The 27805-nt window shown below is 40.7% G+C and overlaps 2 protein-coding genes across 2 annotated transcripts in view; one reads left to right on the top strand and one right to left on the bottom strand.

Moving 5' to 3' along the window:
* The window catches only part of GABRB3 (gamma-aminobutyric acid type A receptor subunit beta3), a gene marked incomplete at both ends in the record, with an annotated part of 198192 nt that overhangs the window by 14890 nt on the left and 155497 nt on the right, over window positions 1–27805 (top strand). The window lies entirely within an intron of this gene.
* The window catches only part of GABRA5 (gamma-aminobutyric acid type A receptor subunit alpha5), a gene marked incomplete at its 5' end in the record, with an annotated part of 53492 nt that overhangs the window by 22108 nt on the left and 3579 nt on the right, over window positions 1–27805 (bottom strand). The window contains 4 exons of the mRNA XM_083881844.1: window positions 5427–5509; window positions 21036–21256; window positions 21368–21435; window positions 23247–23368. Coding sequence (XP_083737970.1) covers window positions 5427–5509; window positions 21036–21256; window positions 21368–21435; window positions 23247–23368 — 494 coding nt within the window. The remainder of the gene's footprint in view (window positions 1–5426; window positions 5510–21035; window positions 21257–21367; window positions 21436–23246; window positions 23369–27805) is intronic.

The raw sequence follows: 27805 nt of genomic DNA, 5'->3' as shown, positions 1-27805 counted from the left end.
CAATTGTCTAGATTGTCTTTTTGATACTGCCACAAGCATGTATTTCATTCTGCCTGGAGTTCTAGCTTCTAAACAGCTAAAAATAAGGGGAAAAGTATGCTAACTAAAGAGATGGTTGGTAGCTGGGGGTAATATAGGGTTGAAAGAAAGAGAAGAAAAATACACCAAATGTCTTAGAAATATTTAGTTTTAGTATTCACTTAACTTCACCTTATTTTAGTAATTCAATATCCATTGCAATGGAAGTGTCTAAGGAAGCAGCGATAAACCTTAGGAAAATGTAACAGAAGATATTACCTTAGTGAGCAGAACGCCAGCAAACCTATCCATTCCCTATTAGCTGACTTCTGCCTTAAATTGCAAAATCACAACTAAGTCTTGAAGTTGGCTGCTCAGCATTTCACAGAAGTCCTCCCTGGACCTCTCCATGTGTCCTTTCACAAGGAAGGCACTAATACATCCCAGGAGAGTCAGCAAACTGTGCTGACTCTCTTTGCTCTCAGGAATAGATTCAAGGAACCTCTTCTGACCAGCAATAGGGGCAAGCAGCAGAAAAGCTCTGCCTCTACATATGAGACTGCAGTTCCAACCGTCCCTGAGAGAAACCTATGAAAGGCTTCCAAAGAGCCAGTTCCACTTTTCAAAGCCTCTTAAAATTAATATTTGTCTTTATTTATTATTCATTTAATTATATTCTTGTACAAGACTTTTACACACAGGTTTTGAGAGGCTGAATACATTATTTATCTTGTTTTACTAAACCAGAATTAAAGTCTGTTTAGAAAGACGTTGCTTTCAAGTTCTCCCTCCGTACTCGCAGTTTTCCTGCAGCTCTTTTAGGTGCAAATGAGGAAAATACAAAATCAAGAAAAACCCTGTAGGTGCCTTCACCTCAGTGCCTTCTCTGCATTATAAGGAAATATCAGGGAAATCTTCTTAAAATATCTTCTTTTTGGAGAAATTTCTCAGTGGCTAAAAGTGAATGGATAGTCTGTGAACAGTGAGTGCCTTAATGTTCAGTGTTGCCATAAAATCTGGAATACTGGTGAAGTTACTGTCTCCTCATTACTCTGACTTCACCATGCTTATTAAGAGGAAAATAATTTGAGCATATATTCTGCTACAGAAATATCCTGTGCACTTTCCTTTATCAAAAGTCAAACTGTGACTTAGTTTGAGCTGCTAAAAAGGAAGATGTACATAAACTATGTTAGCTACTATCTCCAGACACTACAAATTGCTTGCTTACCAACAGCTGGAAAGCTCACTTGTTGATCAACAGTGATCAACCTTGGCCATCTTCATGACCAACTTAAAATTCATCAGGAATAAACACAGGTCATCTTTTTCGTGTGCTCATGAGCTTAGGGACTGCATTATTTTCAGAATATTCAATAAACTCTCTACTTGCTCTAAAAATAGTATGGGGGGGGATTTTGCTGCTGACTGACTAGTGGGGAGCTGCTTCACGTATTTATCCATTCCACAAGAACCGATAACTCCATGTACTCAGGCACCGTGTCTTCAAGAGACAGTTGTCATGAATAGACTCCACCTTATGGTATTTGATATTGTCAAAGCACCAATTACAGCAATTAATTAATTCATCTTTGGGACAACCCCGTGAGCTAGGTAACACTGATATAATTAACACAGGAGTAAAAAGAGATTTAGGAGTTAAGTCAGTTGCCTGGGCAGAGGCCTTCATGGTCTAGTGGATTAGACATCTGCCTCTCCAACCAAAGACTTCGAGTCTAATCCTTTTTCTGACATTGATTTGCTGCATGACCTTATGAAAAGTCAATTAACTTCTCTGTTTCAGCTGCCCTAGAGATAATGATGCTTACCTACCTGGTGACACATGGGCATTTGGAAACTGTACTAAATTATACTCTTAATGTATTCTTAGGGACTGCCAGTGGAAGAGGTGAAACATTAAAGCTAGGAAGCTTTAATGTCCTTTCTATTTTATCTAATTCTTCCTCCCCACACCAGAAATAGACTGGGGTTAAGATCACATTTCTTGGGTTAAGGTGCTCCTAGGGAAACTGCTTCTGGCATCAGGAATTTTCATTACATCTGTTTGACCAGTGAACTTTAATTTAGAGTACAGGTCAGCACTAGAATTGCAATGGAAAGTTATTTTAAATTTGGCCATGGAAGAAAGCAGCACTCTTTTCATGCTATCATGAGGTAACGAACAGACTGTCACAGCAATCCCCATTCAAGCAACCTGGACTCAAAGGGAGAAGAGCGCTGCAGACCCCTCCCCGAGCCTGTGCCCATGCATCATCCCCAGTTCCCTCTAAATGAGACTTCTGCAGGATAATTTCTACAGGTGTCCTGACCCCTAGCAGAGATGTAATCCCGCAGGAAAAGTACCTGCATACACGTACCCCTGGAACAGAGCCACCTGATCTTGCCATCTTGGAGCAGTGAGGAACTGTATTTAGGAGAAAGACAACTAAAAACTGCTCTGTTCATTTCATTAGGAGCTGTCCCTGAACTTTTGTCCTTTCCATGACATGCCATAGAGTGTTAAAAAATATCACTTCTGTAGCGGGCATTTGAACTGCCCAGCAGGTATTTAGACTAGCAGCATGCACAGGTAACTTTATATCTCATTTTGTGTATTTGACCAGGCTTTTAATTGTTTCTATAAAATGTTCTGTTTCTAGGTATCATGTTTCCTAGGCTCATAAAATCTCCCACAATTCTAATGTAGCAAGAAATCAGTCAAATAGGACATAAGAACTCAACATTTACCTTCATTTATGTGAGAAAGATTAATTTTTCCTTCTTTTTCATAATGAAGGAAACATCAGGCACTTTTTGCCTTTTGCCTGCTGAATTATAGCAAACATAGTGAATGCTTATGCAGCCGGAAAATTAATAGCCTGCTCCTGCCTCTGCTGCAACACTGACCACTTCTCAGCATCCTTTCTGCTGCTGCTATGCTGTGTGTCACCACTTTCATTTCACTGCTCTGCTCTCTTCATCCTCAGACTGGTGAGCACCAGTTTCTTCTCCACCCTCCAGCTCCATTGATAATGTGTTTAAACATTTACTTTGATGCTATTCCTTGAGGCTTTTCAAAACCGTTTTTGGAGAGAAGACCATTAAAAAAGAAAGCCTTTAGGGAAAGACAGTGAGGAAAGCTAAAGCAGAAAGGGTGTGTGCTTATGTATCATATTCCCCTACAGGCTTTGTCTTGCTGCAAGCCTGGAGGTGACTCAATGCGAACTCATACCACTGTAAACAGGGAATAAATACTGTCCTCTCCCAAAATACACCTGGACTAGTTCAATAAACCCTGACTTACTGGCTGCTGCTTGTACAAACATATGCATATTAAATCCCAATAAATTACTAGGGAGCTATCAGATCAGTAATACAGATATTCCCTAGGCTGAAAGACTGTCTATAGCTTGTCCCTATATATTTACTTTTTGCAGAGGCCAATGGTGTGACTAGCACAGACCAAATGGTTCCATGTCTACACACTGTGAAAAAACTTAAAGGTGACTTGTAATACCTTATAAATGTATTCTAGGATTTTATTCTGAGCATGGCAAGGAGCATAAACTAAAACTCTATTCAATGCTCACAGGCCTAAAATAGAAATCCTTAGTGCTGGTTTTGACACAGATTAAAATTACCTGTGTGCTAAGAGGTGATTAACATGTAACACATTTGGCACTGGCAGGACATATAATTACATTCAGACAGATTACTGGGCACTCCTTCTAAGCATTTGTAGCTTATCTTGTAATGTTATCTCATGTACTCACTTGTTCGGTTGAGATGCCTTTTTTTTTAATTGGTCTTACTATGTGGAGAGTTAGAACCTGTACCTTACTGCACCTAATCTACTAATACATGGAAATATCTATTTAAGGTTGAGCTTCAGATCTCTGCTGCATCAGGCTCTTTGTTTAAATATGTATGTTTTAGTACTGCGTATTTTGCAATATTTCATAAAACTATACAACATACCAGTTCTGTAGTCTAGACTAGAAATCAACAGATGTAACTTCACCTATTGATAGATATGTAACTCATCTATTGAACAATATGTAATACCAGGAAGGATAACTTCTTTTCCTTTGTCTTATTCATTCTTTCCAGTGGCTTTTGCTTAACCCTGTATATAAATAATTACCGTTTCCTGTGAAATGTTTTCCCATTTTCAAGTTCAGAATTAAATGGGTGATTTGCATACTCTTTTTTTAAAGCGGAATGTAAAGGTGTCTGGACCTTCAGATTTATATTGGCTTTGCTGTAAACTAATGCTGCTGAAGTCAATGAACACACTTGAACCTGCAGTGACCTTGTAAAACACTGGTGGCTATTTGCATGAAACAGAATGTATCCGTATTGGAAGAGGGAAAGGAAATCAGTTCATCTTAAGTTTGGTAATGTGGTATAGTTACTGTAAACAGTGTTTTTTTACTTCTTAGTATGATTGCTAGAAGACAATGTATAGTCAGTATTAAATCAGGGCAGATACAGACGATAAAGGCAAAGCTTAATCTTGCTAGGATTAGTGGCTCTAAATTGATATGGCTGAAAAACATTGCAAAATGCTGAAGTTAGGCGCCTTCAGGGGCTAGCAAAATGCCTTGCCTGGTAATTATCAAAAGTCTTCAGAGACAATGATTGCACCTGGAAGCTCTGATTGGATTATGAAAAAAAAAAAAAGTTTACTGCAGTAGCCTCATTTGTACTTTAATTAAGAGCTTTGTTTTTAAATATAACCATCTGATTCCCTGGGGTTATTTTTAAAGTAAGCTTCTGGCAAGGCAGCAGTGTGGTGGATTAGAGGCTTGGAATCGGGGAAAAATCATCGTTCAGCATACAGTTTAGAATAATGTGTGCATATATACAAATACATGTGTATTAAACATCATGTAACAGGATACAGGACTGGATTTATTAAAGCCAAATGGAAAGATATTTCCTCTTTTAATATTCTAGATCTCTTTTAATATATGCAATGCAGATATTGCCCTGCAGTCTGATTCATGTAAATACCATAATAATTGCACATCAATCTGATCAGTACAGTGAAAGCTCTGTTTTCCTCCAAATGGAAAAACAAGTTATCAATTTAGCTGTCTGCATCTAGAACTTCATCTAACAGTGGCTGTTACACTTGATGTGGATATATAAGACGTATCACCCATCAATTCACTGTTTATCTTGGAGTATGCAGGCATGAGTTGAAAAGCAGCAGGCCCAGATAAAGCATAGTCATGGAAAAGAAGCAGCAGGGTAGCAGTAAGGGGGGCAGAATGGAGATGCTAAAAAATGATGTTAAAAGGCAAGGGCTGGAAGGGAGGGTGAAAAATCTGTACAAGACAAGTCTGAACATGAGAAGCCAGAAAATGGTATTTTTCTAGTTCTTATTACAGAAGAGAACTTACAGCTTCCAAATTTTAATGGACAAGCATGTGCATCCATGGGGAAATCTTCAAGCTGCATGGGACATTCAGCAGAGATGGTCAATCTGTGGGGGAGTAAAAAGAAAACACATCATTGTTTTCCCCCTGCGCTTTTCCTTTAGGCCTCTCACTGCACTAAATGAATGCTTACACAGGCACACTTTTCCTGAAGGCTCCTTTCTCTTGCTGAAATCATAGCAACCCCCTGTTAAACTGAATGTGAGAAAAGCCAGGTGGACCACTCTGCGTGCATGCCCTAGGCATTATCTAGTAACCCTGAGACACGTGAAATTATTTTATTCATGTAAGCTGTCTGAATAAGATCATTCTTTCTTATTAGTACGTGAAGAAATCCTGTGATGGAGTTTCTGCCATATACCTTATACTTATCTGCTCTCTGTACATACTACAACTGGACTAGGAATTGGACTCTTGGGTCAAATAGCACTGTTATGGACATAAAGAACCATCGACTTTATATGTAGATATAACTACTTAAATCCATTAAATAGCTATTTATAGATAAAATATGTAACTAATTATAGCTATATATAAAGTTATATATAATCAAGGACATATATGCATCACTTTATATAGCACTACAGTTAACTTCTGTAGAAATCACATGGTATTGGAGTTCATTTCAGTTCAACACACTGAGAATTACCTGGGCATCTTGTCAGGAAAAAACAACAGTCATCTTCCCCAGCGTATTGCTTAGGGAAGCAATTGTATCCTGGACTTCTCAGTCACTATGTGGAAATATTTCATCTAGACTGGACATAGGGGTAGGGAAGAAAAAACCCTTAAGCAAATATAGACGTTTCCCATGCATGTTCTCCATGATTGACAGATCAAGCTGAAGACTAAGAATAGTCTGAGGTAAATTTCTGAGCAGTGCAATATCAGTTATATTGACATCAAATGCATCAAATCTATCAAATATCTCAAGAGAGCCAAAATTTGCTTCTAGCACAAGGAGAATCTGTTTTGTTTAAGACATTTTAATATTTGTATAATACAAATAGTTTGCTCAGGATAGTGAGGATGAAAATCTCACTAAAATTTTACATTATGAATATCTTTATGGCTTTCTCATTTTATGCTGTTATTTCACCTCAGAGGCAACAGCCCAGAGACATCCAAGGCTCTACAGACTGCCTGGTGCTGGGGTGACACAGGGCTCTACTGTATCATTGTACAGTATCATTGGCTAGAGATCATATTCTGAGGATGAGCTGGGAAACAGGAAGAGAAAAAGGCAAATTGCACACAGTAATAATAGAAAATGTAAAGATAATATATCATAGAAAGCCAAAGAAATAGAAATACAGTTCAGAACAGAGAAAATTCACCATTTGGTAAGAACAGGCAGGAGGGTACAATATAGAAAAGAAATTACTGAGGCCTGAGATACCTGCACTTAAGCAAAATTGTTCTTGAGCTTTATTTTTGTAAAAGATAATTTAAGATCACTCAGATATGTAGATGTCTGCAGTGAAGACTACCCGTGGGCACCAATGCCAGCAAAGCCAAAGTTACCAAGAGTAGTGTGTGGATGAATTTAATAAGCTGGTTCTAGCAGTATCCTGCCCAGAACTTGCATCCTTTTCACAAAATTCACTCTAATGTGGCCTTGAAAGCAAGGCTGCTATCCCTCCAATGCATCATTTTATTTTCTATGTTAAGCACTGCAAATTTAATCTTCTTGATGAATTCAGAAACCTTGCTCCAAGAGCCCATAAGAAAGCTGGTGTGTCTTACTGCAGTCCATCTCCTGTCTCTTTGTCTACCAACAGTTTAGGCATGTCATTTCAAAGCTGTAGCTTGACAACATTTTAATATACACACTTGTCATCTGCAAACATTGAAGGAGGGGATCTTACAAAGACAACAGGTGTAGAATCAAGAAGTGAAGGAATATTCAGTGCAGAATTATGCATAAGACCTTCTGTTTCATCTCGCTGTCCTATGAATTGTATCCTGCTGCCTACATCTCTGGAAATATCCCTTGTATGTAATGAGGAAGGTTGTAGACATTCATCAACTATAAATATGGAAGAGAAGTGAAGATGAGTTGCACAAAGACTGTGACCTAGTGGAATTTAATTAAGTCCCTCCTGAAATTATTTTTGCCTGTCTTAAATAAAAGAGTAGCAGATAAGGCTGGAGGGCATCTGGCTGCCACTACCTGACTCAGAAGCCACAAAGATTATTGTGGTGCCAGGGCTACTCCTCTGCCCCCTCTGAATTAATTATCCAGCAAAAGGCAGAATATCCCTTAAAAGGGTGCTGCCTGCTGCAGCCTCCTGGGTCTAGCCTGGGGGTAGGGAAAACAAAGTTTGGGAGCTGTTACTGTGCTTGGGGACAGCCTTTCCTTTCACTAACATGAATTCTTTGGATTAAAAAGTTCCTTTTGCTCTCTATCAATGACATCTGCATGCTGCTTTCCTTTTCCTATGCCCCTATCCTAGGACCACTCCTAGCCTGGCCATCTTGAACAAATGAACTAGCTCTACCTATTTATTACATGCTACTAAGAACTATGTAGTTGAGCTTCTTAAGTGATTTTTAAGTGCTCAGTGAACACTCTCCTAGAAACCTCTTACAAAATTACCCGAGGCTTTTGAAGTGTCTTGTAATGGCCAATGTGACAAAAAACTTGACAGAAAACTTGTTAGAAAACTTGACTGTGGGTTCTGATTCACAGCACAAATGTCACCACCCTGAAAACAGCAGGAGCTCTGTGCCCAGCTGGAACTGGTTTTCATAACTGTATGAGGACCGGAAAAACAAAGTCACTCAACTGACTCCTGGTTCAAAGAGACTGGATTTCCTACTGCATAGAGAAATAAAAGCAGCACAGCAGACATCTACACTCTTGGGGCTGGAAGCATGGGTTGTTGCATAGAGATTTGCTCAGAGATGCAGAGTACAAACTATATATTCAGATCACAGCCCCAGGAGTCTCAAAAAATTGATATCTGGGTCTATTCCTTCAAACATCACCTGCAGTGATATTTGCACTCTTTGGCTTTTAACATCGTGATAAAGCTTAGGGCCCCTTTGTATATTCTAGTTTAGTTAGCTGAATATTATGCAGTCCTTGGTCACAGCCAGCATAGCTTCATGCTTATCAAACCTGATTTTCTTCAATGACAAGGTAACCCATCTAGTTGATCAAGGGAAGACACCTGATGTCATCTTTTTGCATTTCCATAAAGCTTTTGCTACTGTCTCTCACAGTATCCTTCTGGACAAAATGTCCAGCACACAACTGGATAAATACATCATGTGATGGGTGAGCAATTGGCTCATGGGTTGGACACAAAGGGTTGCAATGAACGGGATGACATGACACTGATGACCTGTCACTAGCAGGGCTCCATCTTAGGTCCTGAGCTCTTCAACATCTTTGTGAATGACTTGGATGCAGGACTGGAAGGGATAATAAGCAAGTTCACAGATGATACAAAATTTGGAGCAGCCGTTGCCTTCCTTCCTTGAAGGCAGGAAGGCCCTGCAGAGACACTTTAACAAATCAGAGGGCTGGGTAATCACCAAAGGAAGAAGTTGGATCCTGCACCTGGGATGGGGCAGCCCTAGATATATGGACAGACTGGAGAATGAGATACTGGAAAGCAGCACCATGGACAGGGACTTAGGGATCCTGGTAAGTGGCAAGTTGAACATGAATCACCAGTGTGCCCTGGTAGCCCAAAGGACCAAATCCTACCCTGGGGTCCATCAGGCACAGCAGCACCAGCCAGGCAAGGGAGAGGAATGCCCCACTCTGCTCTGCACTGGGGCAGCCTCACCTTGAATATTGTGTGCAGTTTTGGCTACCACACTATAAAAAAAGATATTAAATTATTAGAGAGCATCCAAAGGAGGGCTATGGATATGGTGAAGGGCCTTGAGGGAAAGCTGTATGACAAGTGACTGAGGGGAGCCTACAATTTCCATGTGAGGGAAAGAGGAGGGTTAGGCATTGATCTCTTCTCTGTGATGACCAGTGTGTGACACAGAACCCGAGAGAATGGCCTGAAGTGGTGTCAGAGGAGGTTTAGCTTGGACATTAGAAAAAGGTTCTGCACCCAGAGGATGGTTGGGCACTAGAAAAGGCTCCTCAGGGAAGTGGTCACAGCAGCAGCCTGACAGAGTTCAAAAAGCATTTGGACATGTGGTGTGATTCTTGGGAATGGTCCCATGCAGAGGAAATTTCACTTGATGCTCCTTGTGGGTCGATTTCAACACAGCATATTCTGTGATTACAACAAAATTACTCTTAATTTGAATTTATTTAAGGAAGAGAAAGGAGGTCTGGGCATGCATACATGAAATATTTTTTGCCTAATCCTTTTAATATGGTGACTCCAGAATGATCTTCCTGTGCCCAGTGCAGCAGAGTTATCTGAACCAGAGACAGTCACCAAACCAGGATTTTTCTGTCACAGCACACACACTGCTCAAAAGGCAGTTCTTTCCAACAGAAGCATTTAAAAGCTTCCCTCCTCCACCATCATTCTGTCTTAATAAAAGCCCCGTGGGATTAGTTTCACTCAAACAGGGTCTATGACAAGATTATAAGCAGCTGTTAAAGGTCCTTTGGAATAGAAGAATGAAACTCTGTTTTTATTGAAGATAATGGTAAAATTCTCCCTGACTTGAATGGGCCCATTATTCACCCAAAAAATGTAACAAACCCTGATTATAGTTATTGATTTATTAATGACAGAAATTTGTTTTCATAATGCTCCAAATACTCACACTGCTATCCAAGTGTTAATCAACCAACAAAATGCTATTGTGTACCTTAACTCTTTGAAAAAAAAAAAGTCAGGTCTACAAATTATTTAATCTATCACCTATAATTGTACATGAAAGCTTTATCAAAGCTTCATTATGTATAGCCTTTACTTTAAGAACATAACGTGATTACTGACGTTCTGTTTCAAGACACATAAGCAAATATCTAAGAAAAGCACAATTCAAGCAGCAAGACTTGTTCGCTTCAGAAAAGTCACCTTCAACCATTTCCACTGGGGAATTAAGCATGACTACTTTCAAGAGATTGCTCCTTTTTAGCAAGAAGAAAAAGGAGGTGTTAAAATCAAGAATGCAGCAAGGAAATAAATTCAGATATTAGGGAGGCAGACATTTGGAGTAAGTGTGCTTCAAGGTGATGTGAGAAACCCTCGGTAGTAGTCCCCGAAAAAGGAGGCACCCTTTCCTGCAAGACCCTGGTTTTAGGCCACTGTAGGGACCCCCCAGCTGTTCCTATGATCTCCTCAATGCAAGGAGCATCTGTTCCTACTTGTGGGTAAAGAGAGGGGGGACTGAACATCCTTCTCTCCTACCCTGTAAGTGCAGGAAACATTTTCCAATGTATTATCTGCCACAGACAGCCGCAAAACTTGCTTTTGCTTATCAGCTACTAACTTTAATATGAAAACAAATTAAAACAGAGAGCTTTCAAATGAAAAGGGAGCAGAAAGGCAGAATCACCAGTGGCTCTGGGAGAAATTGGGAGAATTTAATTCAAGATAAATGTTGAATAATAGGAGTTACAGATGAAGGGGACACAGGAAAACTTTTGTTGGCACTAAGGTACTATGGCCAAAGAGATACAAAGTTTTTCTGCCTATCTGCATTAATCCCCAAACCAGCTCCATCTTCTTAATTATTTATTTCTGTGCACTACCCTTACCCCGGTTACAGGGAGCATTTAAATGCTGTGCCTTGACCCCACCTGTGCTGGCAACCAGTACCTGCTACGGGGCTCAGGTGAACCCAAGTGCCCTTCCCAGCATGAGACCAGCCATTTTCCTTAATGAAAGGCAAAGTATTTGCTTGAAACTCACCTTAAACCTACCGCAAGCTATCTTCCCAATATCCCAAAAAAGCGTTAAGTGGATCCGGCCTTCAGCCAGGCTATATCCCACTCCAGTGGGCTTGTTGGCTCCCTGAGAAGGGAGACTTCAGGGTTGGGTCAGACCCTTTTCAAGAGCCAACTCCAGAAGCTTCCTGGGGTACCTGCTCCAGCAGGACCTCAGCAGAACAATTTGAGTCCTTGTGGCATCTCCAGTATGCTCTCTGACACACATGGAGCCAGGAGAATAATAGAGTTAATGGTTTGGGTTGATTTTTCAAACTGTGAACACATGGTTAGCTCTGTGAAATTATTCATTTGACCTTGACTGATGATACAACCATTCAGCTGTCCTCCCAGTGTGATGTCATGGGAGCACTTCAGTAACCAAACTTCTATTTCTTTCCAAAGGTTTTAAAGCAAGACTTGTTTCAGGCCCCAACATAGTAAGTGTATAGTCCAGGGAACTGATGTCTCCCTGTGTTCCTGAAGTAAATGTATCATGTCCCAGCATAAGCATATATACTGCATATATATATATATATATATATATATATATATATATATGCATATAGAAGCATATATATACACACACAGACATGCACACACACATAAGTATGTATGAAGACATGTCTTGGTTCTGAAGCACTTACCATACAGTCCTAATAAACCCTGTTGGTGGTAGTGGGTTACAGAACATCACACAGAAGTGTTAGAATATGGACAGATGTTCACCCAGGGAAACACAATGGCTGTAAGAGTCATCCTGAAACCTGCCTCTGGCTGGATGATTGCTAGCAGCCTGGCCCAGGGGCAAAGAAGTGATTATTCTTAGTAATTCAAACACTGCTTTGCTCATTAATTTCTATCACCTTCTTGGAAAAAAGGCCAAAATACAGATTCAGGGCCTTGATCTCCATGTCCATGTGGGATAGGGAGGCAGTTCACCAGTGCTTCCTACTTATAAACACTGATTTCTTTGGAATACACGAAATTAAGTGAACAGAGAACAGAAAGTAAATCTAAGACTGGAGTGAGGTGGTCTGCAGAAATTTCTGTCTTAGCCCATTTCACCTTCATAACCACTCTGCCAAGAATACTATCACGTCCTAACTTTCCTATGATGCTGAGATGTGCTATTATTATGTGACAACGAAATGTCCTTTAAAATGCTACAGGGAAGGGACTATGGAAGACTAAGAGCTCCAGCCATTGCTTTTGGGAGCTGTGAATACATAATTCAGCGCATGGTGTACTTGACAGCAAAACTCTCATTTTAAGCAAACAATATCCTCAGCATAGCTTCTGCTGAAGTGTGAAACAAGACTTTAATTGCCTATATGAACTGTGCTGAAGACTAAGTTATTATGACATGATCTGAGGTGGCAGAATTGATCTCAAAAGCTATGCCACTATAAGAATAACCTCCCTGCATGTGGAGTACGTTAAGAAACCCAGAGCATACTCTTGGACAGGGGCAGGGGAGATGTTCAGCCTCTAGACACAGCAGAAACAGAAAGAGGCAATGAAACAACCAATAGGACACACAAATTTTATGACATAGATTTGGGAGGCTACAGAAAGAATTGTGAACCAGACGTTTATAGTAGAGGTAACACCTTTCATTCTCCAGCACTTCTTTTAAGTGCATAAAACCAGTCAATGAAGCAGTGAGTTCATGCCTATCCAACCTTGCCATGCAAGTTATCTAATGAAGTCCATAAGCAAGGTAGAACTTGCCAGAAAAAGCTCTGGTTTCAGTATCAGACTAACTGGTGCAGTAAAATCCCCAACCTTTTTGACAGACAATTCCTTCTTCAGGTTCTCTTCCTGAAAAATTTACCTTCCTAAAGAAACTTTAGATCAAAACAGCTATGCAGCTCTGAATGCTCTGCACAGTATCACACCCACCTACTGGATAGTTTCACTTAAAAACCTCTCCAAGCTTTCTCTTCTTTATGGTCCCTTATCCATGATGAACTCTCTTTTGGCACCCCATGAAGAAGGCTTCCAAACTTCTCCTCTGCAGCAGCTTCTTTCTTTTTTTACTTATTTCCTGATTTAAAAATTCTAACTAGCTCTAGCAATGCTGAGAAGCTGATGCAGTTGTTGATGCAGGTGAAATGGGAAACAACATCTCAACCAGCCCACACTTCATTTTGCCAGGCCATGCATTCCCCAGGTCCACCCATGCTACATGTTTTGACTATAATCTCCTTATCTGCGCAGCTTTTTGATAGCATGTTCAACAAGGAGCTAATTAAGTACAGTTATTCTTGAAGTGCTGAGTAACACTGAACCATGATCTTCTTTTTGGCTCTCAAGAGAGCCCAGTCCCAGTTACTGTCAGAACCAGCCAGCAACAGCAATACCTGGTGCCAGTCAACTGCACATCCAATCTTTGCTTTCAGTAGAAGAAAACCCAAGTACAGGAGAAAGAAAGGAGCATAGAAAACACTAAAGGATGAAGGCTAAGGACTGCGATGGACAGCCATCCTCCAATTTTGATATCACCTGCTAGGCAATTAGATCAGTGCAGGTTTTCTGACTGTCCAAAAGGGCTTTTGTTTTTCCATTCCTTCCTGTCAGTATGGCATGTTGTTCCTCCATGGATGAAGGCTACTTCACTGCAGAGACAACCTTTTGCTTCCTCCCAGTTCACACATCCTTTATATTTCTCTGGACAGGCATAAACTACATGAAGTATTTTCTGAATGATTTAATGAAGGATTTAGAAAGTAAGGGTGGGGAGAAGGATGAGGAGGAGCAGACACCAGATGGGCAGTACCAGCCCATTTGGGCTCTCCTCACATCTAGACTGGGATGCACAGACATGGCAGGGTAAATAGGGACGATTATGACCTGGTGACTCAAAATACAGAGCTAAAATCTTTGGTTATTTTCCATAGTTCAGACCTAGAGCTCAAAAACATCACAGTTTCCTTTCAACCACCTGCATTTCACTCCAGCTTCCTCTTATTCATCTCAGGTCCACCTCCAAGGTCACTCCTCATCATAATCATCCACCTTTTGTATAGCATTAATGCTCCCCACACCTCTGCAAAACAGGGAAGTAGTGATTGGGATGAGAGGATCTTTCACAGGGAAACATGAACATCTCTATGTGTATGTACCTTACTGGTACATGAAGAAGGTTATTTAGCCATCCAAGCAGGATCTTATAATCTGGGGGTTTTTTGCCTTGCTTCTACAATGCTACATGCTCCTGATCAATACAGCCATGAGGCGCCAGGTAAAGGGTCTGTGGGTTTTTACCACTCCAGGAAGAGAGCCCTATGATTCCTCAGCTGTTTAACACCATAAATAGCCATTAAACAGGCCTCAATTTACCATCTGTTTGCTGTTTATACCACCACCAGTGCTAGCATCTGCTGCAGCATAGTCACCTGTTTGTTACAATTCAACCTCAGAGAAGGAAGGGCTGAATCTCCTAGTGACAGTTGTTCCTTGAGCTCCTCATAAGGTGCACCATATTCCCTCCTCCATGCACACCTAGACAAAAGCAGAGGACTGAACCCAATTTATGTGTGTTCAAATGTGCTACACTTGCACAACCTTGGGCTTCATGTTGCACAGAGAGGAGACTGTGTGAGTCCTCCACTAAACAGCTACACGACCAGCTGCTGGCCAGAACATCCCATAGCTTTAGGTTGCTGACTCCAAGCTACGCGAGTATGGAGTTGGGAAACACCAAAGGAAAGTACTAAGATGGGACTCATGTGACTAAACAAAGATATCAGTTATTCTGTACTCCTTTGTCTGCCACAACAAAAAAATAAAACGTTGAAAAAAACCCAAGAACCTCTAAAGTGTGAGTGGATAGAAATTAGCCTCCTTTAACTTCACTACTAAAGTAGACATCTGAAATAATGTAGGCTTCTAACTCCGTAAGAAGTTCTCTGTCCTGCAGTGGGAGCAAATCTGAGCCAAGAGGCTCAGCTGCAGTCACCAACACTACAGATGAACAGAATTAGGTGAATCCCACCCACCCTGCCTGGTGCATTATATCACAGTGTATTTTAGATTACTCATTGGCAGTCAGATGTTTCAGCACTAATATAATGTACTTCAGAGGACGGTATTTCTGATTAGGCAGATTAAGATATTAATTTCAGTCTAAGTGAAATGACCAGGGAGTCCACTGTAATGTTATCCTCCCCTAATAATAAAAATAAAAAGACAGCAGAGCCATAACAATTCTTTAGCATCTACCAGATACTTTCAAAGTACCAGATTCAGAAGTAGATTGGGCAGAGACAGAGTCACTAAACCAACTGTGCTTTCCCTGGGTGCTTGGGCACCTGTCAGGGCACTGCTTCCTTCCAGGTTCTGTTCAGTCACCCCATCCATGCATGCCAGCCCTGCTGGTTCATGCCTATAAAACAGGTGGAACACAAAGGAATCTGGCAAAAATTGTACCAGCTAACCCCAAAGAGAATTTGGGTCTGCCTCTAAGCTCAGCACAGACCTGGAACTAAAGTTGTACCTTTTTTAGCTCCTCAAAGTCCAAGCAAGCATCTCCCTCATCCAATGACATGCCAGTTCTGGTTTGAGTTTTGTCTTTTAATCAATTCTGCTCTTGCTGTGTGAGTTCCCATCTCTGTGATGGAGATCTCTGCAGGGCTCTGCCCACTTTTATTACCAGCAGAATAGGCCATTGTCATACTATCTACATAGGGACTATATTTGGACAGGTCGTAATTGCCCATTTTGAATGTATTACACCACAGTCTCCTCTGATGCCTTTCTCTCCCTGTGAGCAACTCCAGCCCTGGATTTTTCAAACTATAAATCTTGGTTCCTTGAAAGATGACTTTTGAGAAATGGGACAACGTGCAACCAAAACAAAGCAATAAGAACCAAGAGACTTGGTGCTTAAACAAGAATCCTGCTGCTATCCTGAGGGAAAGGCCCATCCCTTCACATATCCCTATTTTCTCTCGCTCTGTCAAAATCGGAATTGACAAAAAGCAGCAGAGAGTCCTTGCCACCCCAGCAGTTTTTCATCACTCTGCAAGATTCAGCCCAATGTTAAGAAATTACTTTTCTTTTCTTCCAGCTTCAGGCAGTTTGAAACTTGAATACAAAAGAAAATGCATCAAGTCTAACACAGGGAAAGGAAATGCGTATTTGTATGTCTTCACAGCTTCTAATTGGTTTTGCAATATTTATACCATACCTAAAAAGCATTGACAGATCCCTTCCTGTAGATATAAATAAGAAATAAGAAAAAGCAGATTCAGAATGAACAGAAATGTTCCCATCTAGACATCTGGCTGATGGAAAACTGAGGATTCATTTTAAATCATAGATTTGCTGGTCACTTGTTGCTCAGAGGCACACTAGCAAATCCACTGCGGCAAAGTCAGAGCTTGAGAAACCACACATTTCTAATAGAATAATCTTCCCTTTAAAACAAACAAACAAACAAACAAATAAACCCTGGCCTTCCCATTAAAGTCTTGAAAGCAGCACTGTATCTTCTGGTCAGCTGGTTTTATGATCAATAGCTCTAGAGCAGAAAATGGTTAGGTTCCTACTCCAAGTCCTTCATGGAAGAGCAGAACTTGTGCTAACTTGCACCCAGGACATGTGTTCACTTGCACATCAATTTTAACGATAAGTGCTAATGTAAGAATCAGTATTTTCAGCCCAGGCAAGCCTGTGTATGCACCACAGCAGAGCAAGCAGCGTGGTTATGCTGCCATCAAGTGGACACACATTGCTGAATTGTAAATGTCTTTCTGGAGCAGTAAAGATAACAGTATCTCAGGGCTGTACTAAAAATTTTGGAGATTTTTTTAACACCATGCTGAAAAACGTCAGCATTCTCCAGCTGCTAAATTATTCATATGCAAATTATGGTGATTTTTTTTTTTTTAAACTCTCCCAGGTTCTCTGGCAACCTTCAGACACCATAATAACATGGGAAAAATCCGTTTGTGCACTCCTCAGACATATGACTATGTCCTATTTAAAATCCCAGATTATATCAGATGCGTGGGAGCCCCAGTGGTAAAAAAAAGGGATTTGAGGTCCTTTCAAATTGACAATAAGAATGGGGCTCTAAGGAGTGCCCTTGTGATGGCACAAGAAGGATTTTTCACTATCTACAAGCTGATAGAAAACCATTAAAATATGTGTAAAAGATGCTGGAAAAAAGTTAATTTATGTTCCAAAATGTTAGCTCTAGTGAGCATACACCATACAATTTTCGGCTTCTTCACAACATTTTTTTCTAGCATTCTACAGCAAAGTTTATCAAAGCTTCTGTCTTTACAGCCAATTCCCACTGAGAAAAAAAAAAAAAAAAATCCAGCTCACTGAAACATGACTGTTCTCTTCTTAACCTGAAAACGTTGCTGAAATCACTGTTCCAATTTTTCAGAATAAACGAATTCTATACTTTTTACAATATTTATTTCTCAGATAAGATAAACTAAATATATTTTAATTTTTAAAGGAAATAATCTAATTTTTCCCTCCATCCACAAAGCTATTTTCTATATATATTACTGAAATATGAAATATGTTTTCTAGTGCTTTTTCAGTGTTCTTACAAGGGAGAAAAAAAAAAAAAAAGAAAAAAAAAAAGTGGAGCTACAGACAATACTCCCCTCTAGGGGCAGAAACAGAATTTGCAGCGTTCCATTCAGGAGCACTTCATTTGTAAATCACATTAGTGAAATAAAACTAATAGGTCCTCCCAAGTGAAAGACAACCAGAATTATTAAGTCATTCCCCACAGAGAACACTGCTGTCTGTGAAATCTGTCTAGAGGACATGTTGTGTTCCTATGTTCGCACAGAAGGGCTTTAATACCACACATATACAGAAGCTCATTTATCAGATTTCCCTAGCAACACACATCCTATCAACTTCTGACCCAGACAACGTATCATCAAATGCAGTATGTGAGGTGTATTTTTCTTTATAAGTAAACACGTGTGTCATGGAAACGTATGTCCTGACCAGTGCTAAAGCTAGAAGTTTGCTCAGCTGATCATATTTGGTATATTTGGAAGTGAAATAGGATGGAAGGTCAGCATTGGCTCGGTTGCTTTCCTCCCCTTCATTCAGGCAGCCAGATGCAAGGTTGCAAAAGCAATTCAGGCATCTCTGTCAATGACAGAGGGTCCAATCCTCCCCACACAGAATACTCCTACGTACAGTCTGGGAAGCTCGCAATTCCTCCTTGGAAACGAGGAGAATGCAGAGCTAACAGAGGGTTGTCTACACATCCCCAGATCCCGAGAACTGAGTAAGCCTGATGGGAGCTACAGGAACTGGGGCTCAAGCCTCAGCTGAAACTCAGTACTTCACAAGGCACTACCCCTGAGAGAAGCAGCTCCCCCCCAAAAAGCCCAGTGCTGTCTATCTTCTCAAGGAAAGCCATCCTAGGTAACTCTGCTAGCTGTTACCTTTGTTACAACACTGAAGGAAGCTGAAGGGGCTGGCTGCTTCTCAGTCACCTCTAAACAAGTTGCGATGGGATCCTCAAGCCACCTTGTGGCACAAAATGGCTCTGCTTCTAAAGGAGCACAGCTCCTTGCGTTTTACAAAAGCAGGCTCCTGATTCACGTTTAAACAGAAGGGCATAGACACTTTAAATTGGCTTGGTTTCCACTGTTCCACTGTAATAGTGGAAAGCAAGCTAATTTAAAAGCTTTGCACACTATTTCTTACCACATTAGTATTAGTGATAGTAGATAGCCATAGTAGAAATTTGATGTGATAGTGATTAGTAGAGGTTTTATTTCCAAAGGCAATATTCTAACAAAAAGAAAGCTATGTTGCATGGTTTTTTTAGGTTAAAAAAGCATTCTGTTCCTTCTGTAGTCTATCAATCTATCATCAATCCCAAAAAATCAGGGGAAAAGGAACTGAGTGGGATGATGAGAAAGTCTGTGTCAGATCCATATTTTTCTCCAGCTGCATATGCTGAGCTTTTCCTCAGTTAGGGTACCTGTGGCACCTGACAACACTGTGCATTTTCACCAGAGAGAAACCTTGACAGAGTAACTCAGATTAAGTGATGAGCATGCCTGGGTCTAGTTTAACCCAGGTCTCACTCTGCTAGCTGGGGTGGCTTAGCTCCTCCCCTCATGAATCAGGGCTTCACTGCATTTTTTAAACGTGGCAAAAAACACTGCTTGCACAGAAATTGTGCAATCTGCCCCACAACATAGTGTTTTGCTCCAGGCTGAGCATGAATCTGATCTGGACTTCACTCACACAAGTAATTTACACAGATAATTGGGAACTGCCACTGCTGCAATCTCTGGAGTGGTACTTACGTGGTCCATGCAGCAGTGGAGACTAGTTTTAAGCCTGGCATTACTAACTTTTTTTGCGACATTCCTCTGATAGCTATTTGGACTTTTAAGTGTGTCCATGCAACCTCACAGTTTTTTAGTTTATTACTGCAGTAATCACTAATTTGGGGCTAGTAATAACAGCAACACGCACAGTAGAAGAGAAAATTAGGATTTTTTTTCCTTCTTTTAAATATGACTTCCATCATGTCAAAGTTTTTTTAGTGCTAATGTAACAACTGAGATGGTCTAAAGCTGTAAGGACGTACGTAAAGATACCCTGTATGTACACAAGCATAACCCTCTTGAGCCTGAACAATTCTTAACCACCAGGCCCATGAGCAAACTTGGGCTGTGTACAGGACTGCATGGTCCCACAGCAGGACACAGCACTGGCCGGAGCTTGGCTTCCCATATGTGGCTGGGGGCTGCCTGCTGAAATCCTAGTCAGCTCAGTGCCCAACTTCAGGCTCTTGAGCACTTTGCTGTGTTCTAGGGCACCACTCTGGGCTTGTTTATGGAAAGTTCAGAAAAACCCTTTGTTGCACAGTAGATTTTTCCTTTTATCTCTTTTTCAAGTTGTCCATTTGACTATGGTATTGGAGAAAACCCTGTTGCAGACAGACAGCAGTCTTAATTACTGCAGGCTAATTACCGTTAATGAACAAATTGCCATATACTGATGTGGGATTTGTCCTGAAAATAATTTCAGGCACCTAAAATCATTGATATTATATCTTCTATCTACATAATGCAATGATGATTCTGGAAAGTATACTCAAATCAGAAAAGGAGTACAACTCTGAAGATCTGAGACACCCATTTGTTTCTCTGTAATAACACCCATAATAACATAAAAACACCCAGCTTTGTTTCTAAGATTGTACTTGCTCAAGCAGCTTCACAATGCTGCTAGCTTATGTCATTTATCCCTATGATCATTCGCTTTTTAGCACTATTAGTCAAATTAATAAAAAAAAATATACAACAAAAGCTCCAAGGGTTCAAGATGTACTGCCCCAGAACAAAGCCTCAGTTTCTGGTCTTGGATACTGTTCTCCTGCAGTCTGCACTACCACTGCAAACACAAACAGCAAGAGAGAACAGATAATCATAAAAAAGCTGAACTGAATCATCAAATCTGTTGAGAATATGCTTTCCATTTAATCAAAAGTAATAGTTAAGCACTAGCCATATTCAGAATTACAAATTAATTTGTACTTTAAGGCTGCAATTATATTTTCCACTTTTCTTAATATTCACACGAGTATGTGTGAAAGACTGGCTCCCTGGCTCTACTAGAAGTGGAGAAAGTGATGCTCCCCACAAGTAATTGTAGTTATCTGGGAACCAGCATCAGAAGAAATCAACGCTGGCTATTACCTCATTGTATACAGCAGAGTGCCATCATCCTCCAGGCGCAGAAGTTTGTTTGGGGTTGTCATGTTGTGAGCAATAGACTTCTTGCCATTGTGAAAAAAAGTGTCTGGGGTCCAAATCTTGCTAGCAAGCAAGTTGTTAAGAGGGAGGCGTTGCATAGGTCCTTTGAATCGCAGCCTTTCATCTTTCCAACTTTGTCGGAAAAAAACGTCAATGGTGTATTCCTGGTACAAAGAAACAGTCAAGATATTGCAGGATCTGAATAGAAACGATGGTTCCAAAAATTACTTTAGCAAAGTAAATACAACCAAGCTGGCAGCCACATGCTAACTTACCATTTCTGTGTCTGACACAGGACCAAAACTGGTAACATAGATGTCTGTTTTCACCTGAGTTATTCTCTCTGTAATAAACATGGGCTCCACATTAGTAATTGCTTTAAAATGCAAATACCTACTGACAATGCTTTTTTTGTATTAATTCCTATATCACTCAAAAACCCCAAAAGATTGAAATTAAGAGCATGCTTGAGGAAACATTTCATCCTGGATCAAATGCAATTGTTGACCTTTGCGAGTCCAGGCTTTGTTCTTACAGTCAGAAAGAAATTGGCCCTTCAAGGGTGCATTTTCTCTAACTGACAGGTTTTGATCACAGAAACACAGAACGGTTTGGGTTGGAAAGGACTTTAAAGATCATCTAGTTTCAAACCCCTGCCATGGGCAGGGACACCCTTGACTAGATCAGGTTGCTCACAGTCCTGTCCAACCTGGCCTTGATCACTTTTAGGGACGAGGTATCCACAGTTCTCTGGGAAACCTATTCCAGTGCCTCACCACCCCCAAGGTAAAGAATTTCTTCCTAATATCTGATCTAAATCTACCCTCTTCCAGTTTAAAACCATTACCCCTCACCCTATCACTGCACTCCCTGACAAAGGGTTTCTCCCCATCTTTCATCTAAGCACCACTGGCAATGGAAGGTTTCTATAAGGTCTCCCCAGAGTCTTCTCTTCTCCAGGCTGAAGAACCCCAACTCTCTCATCATGTCTTCACAGGAGAGGTACTCCAGGATTCTCATCATCTTGGTAGTCTCTTCTGGACTCACTCCAACAGGTTCATGTTCTTCCTATGCTGGGGTTCCAGAGCTGGACACAGTACTCACAAAAGCAAAGGGGAAGAATATCCTCCCTCAGCTCACTGGCCCCTCTTCTTTTGATGCATCCCAGGATGTGATTGGCTTTCTGGGCTGTCAGTGCACATTGCCAGCACTTACGCAATACATACCACCAGATGAGATGAAGTGTATCTTGGAAGGACCTACTCCCTTCTGCTGGGTTGGGCGATCTGCCTGATTTCAGACATCTATCAGAGATGTCCGAAGTTAGGTCAAGTTATTTCTACCCTCAAGTCTCTAAGTCCTTCTGGCATCTTTTCAAATTCAGGTCTAATTTAATTTAAGGGCAGAAATTTCAGAAGTTCGTTATATAAGATAAAAAGCATCGAGCCCTATTTTCAAGCATCTCTGTGTAAAGTGAGAGGAGAAGGAGAGAAAGGGATGAAAGCAATGTGTTGGTCTCACAAGAGGAAGGGGTGGGGGTAGCCAGATTAAAAAAGGGCCAGGAAGAAACATAACAGATGGTTTACACATGGGTATAAAATGAGAGAAATCTGGGGGAAAGGGAGCTGAAGGAGGGCTCAACAAGGTTAGGATGGCAACCACTATTCACATGCTAAGGTTTTAAAATAGCTGCTGTAGAGGTTATCAAAAAGACATATCAATACAGATTTGCTGTACTTGTCTAAATATGGATGGTTTGGGGATCTATTTTTAAAGAGATATGCATTACCAACATAATTTTATATAGGCTGACCAGTAAGGTAATCTCACAGCAACCTGCTAGCATAATCTCTTGCTTACGTTAGGAAGTACCAGAAAGAAAAACCCAAACTGTATTCAGTTACAGAAAAAACTGTATCACAGATGCTCTCCTGAGCCAACCTCAGATGACCTGAGTGACTGAAAGAACACGACTTTCAGTAATCTTTTTCTTGTGCCCCATTTGCCAGGAGACAAATCTGCTTTCTGGACTCAGTTTAGTTAATAAAACACAAGTCCTCTGTCACGGCCCAGAGCAGGTACCCACTTGAGAGGGCACCACGCAGACATGGTCCCATCTAGGAGGAGAACAGCCAAACCAAGGCGTTATCTTACCTCCCAGCCCTGGGCGCAGCCTGTTGTCGTAGCCGTCCAGCAGACCATCCAAGATCCTGGTGAATATAGTGATGTTATCATTAGCCTCCTCTTTCACTGATGGCGTTGGCGTTTGGGAAAAGCTGTTTTATGCAAACAAAAGGAAACATGTCAAAAGCCATGCCAGTTTCAAGGGGCTTCAGTTTCAGGGAAACTTTGTAGTGGAGCCTCCAAGGCTCTGTCCTCTCCTCCTGCTCCTGAAAAGCACAGGGAGCTGCAGCAATTTATTTCATCACTATTATAAACTCGGAAATAGTTCTCCCTGGCAGAGGACCCAAAGAAGGACCCATGACATGGTGGTAAAACCCTGGGGTGCAAGACTAGGGGACATCTGAGCCCTTTGATCTTTGTCCATAATGCACAAGTAGATCCCTGTCCCCAGCGCTACCCCTTCCCACCACCCCAGTGCTGGCATGGCTCCATTTGTGGCAAGGTAGCAAGGTCAGCTCACAGTTCTGGCAAAAGCTGTTACTGGTTTTCCTTCAGATTAGTTCTCGATTCCTTGGGAACTACATGGCTGACAGGGGAGCTGCATGAGAAGCACACGTTTGCCTGGGGATGTACCTTCAAGTATGCCTGAAGGTGCTGTGGAATCTTTAAATGCCAAACGGCTTCTAATTTTCAAAGTTTCTATAATTTATTGCCAGAACAAAGGATGAACTGTGACCTTATTTGAGGATAAGAAACTCCCACTACATTCAAAAATCCTACTGGGGTATCACTGGGGTATCTGAAAAACATACTGCTGTACGGAAAACACAGTTCTTCACTCCTCCTCTCCCTTTTGCATAAATTAGTTCTCCCTTGTAGTATGCAAATAACAGCAATGTGTAGTGGGCCTCATTCCATATCTTTTGGGCCAGATTTGTTTTTATTCCAAACTCTTTTTTATTTAATCTTTTTATCCATGGCTCAGACCTAGGAAGCTGCTCACAGCACAACTAACAACTAGCATTTTTTAATCTGTTTGATTTTCATTTAAAGATGCTTAGGAGAATCCCCTGCTTATTAATGCCTTTGCTTACCTAAAGAATAGACAAGGAAGATTATCCACAAGCATGCTTCACCTACAGCAAGCAATGAGCATCTCTTAAGACAGCTCACACCAGGTGCTTATTCATGATTCAGCCTCTGCTGAGATCACCAGCAAATGCTCCAGCTGTGACAGGGCACACCGCCCCACCAGGAACTGTACCCTCATGCACCCTGCCAGCAGGCAGGAATAGCTTACACTCAGCAACCTGAACTTGATGAGACAGTCACTCAGAGATAAAAAAATTCTATAAATAAAAAGAATACATGCTTATTTACTACCAGTCTCCAGGGAAATAAATCAGTAAATAAATGAAGAAGCTCAGAATATCTCTCTGAACAGCTTTCCTTGCAGAATACTTGTAACATACATGTTTGCCTTACCTAACAGAATAGGATTCATACAAAGAAAGACAAAGGAACCTCAGTCTGGTTTTACCTGCATAAGGTTTCCACAATGAGACTCACTGACGCCCCTGTAAATCATCTGGCAGTTTTAGGGATGCCAGACCTAGCTCAGAACAAGCTGCTTTCAGCCATGTATATGCCCTCACAGAGTCGAGGATGCTCAGTCCTGTGCTTGTTCCTTTTACAGTTTGTATGCTTCTGCTGGAAAGAGGAAGGATTGCAAAGCCTCTCAGGACTTAGGAGTAAGGTCGGGTCGAGCGAGCACAGGAGTCATTTCCTGAAACACTGAAGCCCATGAAAATACCTGGTTGGGGAGGTTTCTTACTGCCTAGAAGTGCAGTTGGCATTGCTGCAACCCTCAGCAAGCTCCACACTGCAGAGCCGAAGGCCACCAAGGATCTCCCCTGGATGCAGGTGGATGCATAGCCACAAACCTTGCCTATTTTTCATCGCCATGGTCAGAAGACCAAATTAATTCTGTTTTCTATGCTGTGACCACAACCCCTAGTGAGCAACTGCGGCAGACAAGACAGTTAACCCAGCAGATGCAAACAGAAACATTAAACATGTTTTCAGGCTGGACCATTCCAGAAAAAAGATTGTAGACTTTTTGTCAATTGTAATTGAAGGGATACCATTTAAAAGTGAATATTCACAAGTAGCAGCCTAAAAAAATGCAAAGAGGAGACAGAACTTAGAAACTTTCTTTAAATACAGCAACCACAACTAATGCTTTGATAAAATCCTAGTATAAAGCATGAAAATCCAGTACACCTAGAATACTATTTTCAACTTTTCTCATCTGTTTGATCTTCTTTTCTTTTTCATAAGAGATACGCATCATGCTGTCTGCCTGCTACACCGCATCAACGTAGGAACCCATTTTCATTTTTCACTGCATCTGACAAAGAAGCAGAGAGATCAAACTTCATTTCATTCCTACAAGTTTCATGAGAAGCTGTGACTAGACAAGGGGAGAGTAATCTAAATTAGTGCCTCATTAAGTGAAAATGTGAGGTTAGCAGTCATCTATTCCCTCTGGCTCGCTGACTGGGACACTCAGTATGCATGTAGCTCAGAAACAGCCTCAGCAAGACCAGTCCCCCTCCTCTCTGACAATTAAGAGGTATGGAGGAGACTTGCAGGGTCATTATGAAAGATCTTGGGAGAAAAGGACAGTAGAGGTAAAATGTAGGTGTTGCAATGGGAGATGGGAACAAGGGATATCAAATGTGGAGCTGGGATTATTGCAAAGATACAGCGCTGGGGGCACAGAACACAAAGCTTCACTAGTTTTTCTGCTCTTGAAAAAGCTTGTTATTTTTAGTGCTTATGGCTGAATTCAAAGCCAATTGAACTCTGAGGGAGGATTTCCACTGAACTATTTTTGTGGGGATGGGACAAATATACTTAGTTCTCATAACTGCTCCTCTCAATCTAACAAGAGTAATTGATGCTGCTTCCTTCTATCTCAGCTATGTATGCCTTCCGCAAGAATAGTACACACGCCCTGTATACTGAAATACTTCTATCTCTTCACAATAAAAGATAATTAATAGAGGAAAAAGATGGAGAAACAGCTATGTCGAAAACTAGCAAAAAGTCTGCATTTCTGCAAAACTACAATCCAATTTACATTTGGCAGATCACTTCACCCGAAAAAGAAGGCATCTGATTCTGAATTTCAGTGAAATGCCAGTATTATGTGAAGTTGCATTTGTAGATGGATTTCTGTTTGCTCTTATGTAAGTGTAACATCTTCTGTCTTAACAGAAAGTTAGCATTTAATTTCCGTTATTGAGATTGCTGGTGAAACACATGTTTTTGAGTAAGGGCTGAGATTGTCGTGACAAGTAAAAAGGCATGTAAACTCTACTTGCAAAGTTACGTGCATATATTAGACACTATATAGCTCAATGAAGAGAGACAAATAGGTGCTACCCACCCTAAACTAATTATTTCCACACAGCTAAGGCTTTATCAAACATATTAGTAGGTAAGCATATTATTGCCCCTCTGCAGTGAAAAATGTTTTTATAGCAGAAATTTTCAGTTAGGGATAAAAATAAACCTAGAAAAGAATCTTAGGGAAATGCTAAGAAAATTCAGAGATAATTGCATTTAAAGCTCATTATTGAACATAAACTAAACCAACCAGGAATACTTCTCATCACATTTATTTAATATTGCAATTTCAGGGTAACTGAAAAAATCAGAAGCCACAGAAGGGACCCATCGTGTAAAATGTAATAACTCTCTAAAGATGCTCAGCTGCCTCTTCTGATGACTTCACCATTTACCACTTTAAACATCATTGTCTTTTTTGCCATCTAGTCAAAATCACGGCAGGTACAATTCATAGCTTAGTTGTAATAAGAGGAAAATGTATGGTAGATATTTAATAATTGTTTCCCAAAACTTCTTAAAAAAAAAAAAAAAAGGTAAGAATTCCTGAAAATATAACTGAAGAGTATTTTACTATTGAAAGATATATTTTACTCTCTCTCTTGTAAGAGTAGTGTCTCCAATAACTTGCTTTAATAGGATTGCAATTATATCTGAACTTCAGACAAATTAACAGTCTATGAAAGACAGTGGAGACGCAACACAAACTTCTGGATAAAGCCAGCTGGCCAGACATCACAGGAAATAGATTTACTTTTCTAAGTTAGCTTCTTGCCACTCCTTCCATATGGATTCTTGAGATCTAAAAATGTTGATTTTTTGAATTTGTGCACTGAAAACTCAATTCTTTCACACTGGATTAGAACAGAGGACTGACTAAAATGATGAAATTTAAAAAAAAAATTCAGATTCTTAAAAAATAATTTAATTATTTTATTTAGAAAGAGCTGTGTTTTGTTACCTTCATGGAAGGAGTAATTTGTGAGCAGTGCAGTGAGAGCCTGTTTTTCACAGGGTGACACCTCACCATCTTTTCCCCCCACGACATCCTAATGCCCCTTTTGATGTCCTGAACTGCTTCCAGGGTCATTAAACACCTCTCAGCTCCCCAGGTCACTGACCTGCAGCTTCACTGGGAGGCACTGCGTGCCAGGGCTTCTCCTGCACCAAGTACG

This window comes from Zosterops lateralis (assembly GCF_965231275.1).
Source record: "Zosterops lateralis genome assembly, chromosome: 2".
Lineage (NCBI taxonomy): Eukaryota > Metazoa > Chordata > Aves > Passeriformes > Zosteropidae > Zosterops > Zosterops lateralis.
The sequence above is the reverse complement of the archived record's forward strand: the minus strand, read 5'-3'. Positions and strand labels throughout refer to the sequence as shown.